Genomic DNA, 4,714 nt, shown 5'->3' on the forward strand with positions numbered 1-4,714 from the left:
ATTATCCTTTTTTGTAGAGAAAATTATCAAAATTTCTGTTATGGGTATTTATGTGGTGGCCGGAATTTGAACCCGAATATTGCAAATATTATGCATTGTCCATACCAACTGAGCCACATCAAAATTTCAGTGTATCAATTCCATTTATTTTTATTTTTCTTAAATTAATTAAGACAACTTTTTAGTAAAAAAATAAATTTTAATTGTAACAAATATTGAAAAATTAGCTGACTATTTTTTAAATTATTATTAAGAAACCAAAATTTCATGTAATAGATTTTAATTCCTTCAAAAAAAAATGGAGTAATAGATTTGAAGTTCTTTTTCTAGTACTAGCACAAGTTCAATAACAACAACAAACGACACGACACTATTGTTGATTAAGCGATGTGGTGTCTCACTCCAATCGCTAACACTTTCTCATTCTCATCCATCATCTGCAAATGCAAAGCATCTAATGACTCTCACAACCACGCGCTCGACGCCGGGTATATCCGACGCGCCGCCCTCATCGCTGACAAATCCGCCGGTTTCACTTCTCCTCATCCCAACTTCGGCTGCGTCATCGCCACCCCCTCCGGCGATGTCGCCGGTGAAGGTTACCTCTACGCGCAAGGTACCTCCCCTGCCGAAGTTCAGGCCGTTACTTCCGCCGGCGAGCGTTGCCGTGGAGCCACTGCTTACCTGAACATGGAACCTGGTGACTGTGACGGTGACAATACTGCTGTGTCTGCCCTACTTCAGGTTTTGCCTTGTTGCTCACACAAAGTACAACGTTGTTTCTGTTTTATGTTTGTAGTTGATAAATGACCCAGTGTGTGAAACTAAACTAGGGTGGGGTCAAAAGGGTTGTTATTGGAATGAGACACCCTTTGCAACATTTTAGAGGAAATGCTGTGCGTGCACTTAGAAGTCAAGGATTGCAAGTTGATCTTCTTGGAGAGGATCTCACTAGTAGTAAGATTATAGAGGTTTGTATTTACTATTACTATTAATGTGTCTTACTTTCGGGTTTCTTTTGTTTTAATTCAAGAAGGAAAAAACACAAGTGTACTGTACAGTGACTTGTGGTTTTGTTGAAATGAAAAATTACTTTTATTTACAGTGTAATAGCAGTTTGTTCAAATTCTGCTATGCTCCATTGCTGCTATAGCCACTATTTGACTACACCTTGTATTGAACTTCATATTATGGAATAATGCTAGTTTCTGCTATGCTATAGCAGTTATTTGATAACACTGATTTTGGTTGGTTGATTCGTTTCTAACTATGGCTAATGCTAGTAAGTCCCGTGAGGGTCAATCAGAATGAGGTAATTGCATTCAACTCCCTTTGAAATTGAAGGGAGGTTGCCAGGTTGGTGCAATTTTCCCGACAAATGAGGGTAAAATGTGCGTTTGTTTAAAAAATCAAAGATTTGTACATGTTATTTAAGCATACCTCACAGGGTATGAGTGCAACTTCTCCAAGCAAAATCAAACTTTTTGTTGTTGAAAAGGGCAGCTTTTGCTACTATTATTGAAGGATGTGCTTTTACTAAAAACTTCTTACTTATCAGTTCTTTATGTACTGTGGTTAGTGGGACCAAAACCTTTAGCTTTTTATTCACACATATGGATCAATGTGTTCTGTTTTATTGACAGGATGCTCAAAAAGAATGCCTTCTTGTTAACGCTCCTTTGATTTGTAGAGCTTCTTCGCGTGTACCCTTTTCTGTTCTCAAGTATGCTATGACTCTCGATGGTGAGGATTCTGTTCATTTTCATGTTATTTTCCTTTCTTGCACGAGTTTTCAGTGTAGAATCTCGAAATTGCATAAACTGTTGGCTGTGTTTTCTTGTCTCATTACCTTCTTGGTGTAACAGGAAAAATTGCTGCTAGCACTGGCCATGCATGGTGGATAAGCTGCAAGCAATCTAGAAACCTAGTTTTTGAGCTGCGAGCTAGAAGCGATGCAATCATTGTGGGAGGAAATACAGTTCGAAGGGACAGTGAGTACCATCATTATCATTATTTTCTATAAATTTCTGAAAATTTGACTTTTGATACCTTCCTTCCTTTTAAAATTCATTCAGATCCAAGATTGACAGCCAGACATGGAGGTGGGCATATGCCGATACGCATTGTAATGTCTCAGTCCCTCGATCTTCCAGAGGAGGCAAACCTATGGGACATGTCTGAGGTTTCTACCATAGTTGTAACACAGAGGGGTGCAAGGAGAAGTCTCCAGAAGCTGCTTGCGTCTAAAGGAGTTGAAGTTGTAGAGTTTGACATATTAAATCCGCGGGATGTTATGGAGTATTTTTATGATCGAGGGTATCTTTCAGTTTTCTGGGAATGTGGAGGAACATTGGCTGCGTCTGCTATTTCGTCTGGAGTAATTCACAAGGTTTCATTTATCTTTTTCATTTTCCGTAGGAGAAATTGAAATGAAGTTCCATTTGTTATTGGCAGTGTTTTTTTTTTAAGAAATGTTATTGGCATTGTTAAGACACTTTTCCGCGGTTCTAACTAATTTACTGCTGCGGATTAGATGGTAATAGATTATCTGCTGTAACTGTGTTACACCTTTACATATCTCGATCGCCCAATCTATATCACTGACCGAGATTGTTTAAAGTTGATTTACTGATTGTGTAATCTGAATCGTCTCACCTCAAATCAACGGCCAAATTATTACTGTGTGGTACTTTTACTGCAGGAAGTCCGGGTCTGCTTTAGATTAAGGGCTATTACATAGGCAACAACAGGGTCACATAGTTGGCTTTATCTTGTTTTGATTTTACCTTAAAATATGTTGGGATAACTGTGATATTTATGTCTGTCAGGTTTATGCATTTGTTGCTCCTAAAATTATTGGTGGAAAGAATGCACCATCTCCTGTGGGTGATCTTGGGATGGTTGAGATGTCACAAGCTATAAATCTAATCGATGTTTGCTATCAGCAGGTTATTCAGAATTGATTCACTTTTCCCTTTGAAATACTGATACTGTTTCATTCCAATTAAAAATATATGTCTAATCTATGTATCTACTGCTGAATCAATCACTGTAATGCAGGTTGGTCCAGACATGCTTGTTAGTGGATTTCTTCAACCGTTACCAGATACGGCACCGACAATTCCATCACCAGCGGAAACTTTTATTGCTGACCCTACTGTCTCTCCATATGAATCCAGCATCATATTTTTCTATAAAACATGGGATCCTCATGGTGCATTGTCAAATTTCTCTCCTCATCCCATTCAAATGCCTGATGAAAATGGCGAAAACGTGACTTGGTTGAGTGTGGAGCATTACTACCAGGTAATTTTTTTTTTGTGTGCATAGTTTCTATTTTTCCTTTGCAGTATTATTGTGTTGTTTATAAATTTAATTTGATGCCTAGGCGCACAAGTTCGTTGGAGTGGATGATACTACTGCAAAGGATTGTTTGGAAAAGATCAAATCTGTAAAAAGTCCAGAAGAAGCTGCTAGAATAGGAAGGTCAATACAAAGGCAGCGTCCTGATCTGGTATGATCCAACACGTTTTTCAAACATTTCTCAAACTCTTGGGGTCTGTTTGGACTGACTTATTTGAGCTTATCTGTTCAGGAAAGTTTATGCATAAAATTTATTTTCATAAGCTCTCCTAGATAGTATATGAAAACCACTTAAAACTTATATGAAAACAATTTGACTTTATTTTATCTTTTGTTTTAGAAATAGCTACATAAATACTTCAATGATAACGCTTGGTTAAATTATTTAGACAAACAAAGCCTCAATAAGTTAGATCGGTTCTTTTCCCTTTGCTGAGTGTTTTGATGATTGAAACTTATTGGACCTGCAGATAAGGCCTGATTGGGACAACATGAAGATCGATGTCATGTACTCGGCACTGAAATGCAAGTTCTCAACATACCCGCATTTGAGTTCTATGCTGCTTTCAACTGCCGGTTCGGTTCTAGTTGAGGCTTCTCCCCATGATCTCTTTTGGGGAGGAGGTCGAGAAGGAGAAGGCTTGAATTATCTCGGACGACTGTTGATGAAATTGAGATCAGAGTTTCTTGAGGAATCATCTTCGTCGTCAAACGAGTCTCCTAGTTTAGCAGTATAGTATTTATAAAGAGAGGAGAAACAATATTTTTGTCGTAGAATTACCAACATTACTTGTTGTACAACACATACCACATAGTGAAAGCACAGTAAATTGTTAAAGAATCAAAATTTTGAAAGTATTTATTGGAATGTATAATTTTTTCAGATAATCAATACATTAAATGCTATATTTTTCCAGTAGACATTTCTCGTTTGTTGATTTCTTAACAAGTGTTCTAGGGATCCTTGTTAAGAGGACCCTAAATTATAAGCAACCGTGTTATTAATTTAAATTATTAACCAAGCATTTTGTTTATAAAATTCATTCATATGTTTCTTTCTCTTGTTTATTTATTTTGAAGATTGTTTTGAATTGAAGTATATATAAGAGGAGATTATTATCTGTAGATGGATTACATGTTACAAATATATACTATTTTCTTTTTGTTGACACATTTTAGTTATTAAGTAAAATTCATGGGATGATCATTAAATCAGGCCAGCTTTGCTTTTTAGTGCATTTTTGGCATCGCAGTGGATTTGTGGAAATTACAATGGCACCGTGATTTGGTAGAAACTTATTCGGTGTAGTTTTTGCAAAACAACAGTGTCACATCATAATTCTTAGCATGT

General features: G+C 36.9%; 1 protein-coding gene across 2 annotated transcripts; it reads left to right on the forward strand.

The window, feature by feature from the left end:
• The first annotated feature begins 351 nt into the window (after positions 1-351).
• Positions 352-4,282, forward strand: PHS1 (cytidine/deoxycytidylate deaminase family protein). 2 transcript variants are annotated; one of them, XM_085726011.1, is made up of 9 exons: positions 352-744; positions 834-971; positions 1,644-1,743; positions 1,866-1,991; positions 2,076-2,389; positions 2,829-2,948; positions 3,061-3,306; positions 3,389-3,514; positions 3,834-4,282. In XM_085726011.1, exons 1-9 carry the CDS (start codon positions 388-390, stop codon positions 4,098-4,100), a joined length of 1,794 nt encoding a protein of 597 aa, XP_085582137.1. In that variant the 5' UTR covers positions 352-387; the 3' UTR covers positions 4,101-4,282. The 2 variants fall into 2 exon arrangements, with proteins under 2 accessions (XP_085582137.1, XP_085582138.1); XM_085726012.1 differs by lacking the exon at positions 834-971.
• The last annotated feature ends 432 nt before the right edge of the window (positions 4,283-4,714 follow it).

This window comes from Medicago sativa, chromosome 7, assembly GCF_051527215.1.
Source record: "Medicago sativa cultivar Bolivia chromosome 7, Bolivia_mono, whole genome shotgun sequence".
Lineage (NCBI taxonomy): Eukaryota > Viridiplantae > Streptophyta > Magnoliopsida > Fabales > Fabaceae > Medicago > Medicago sativa.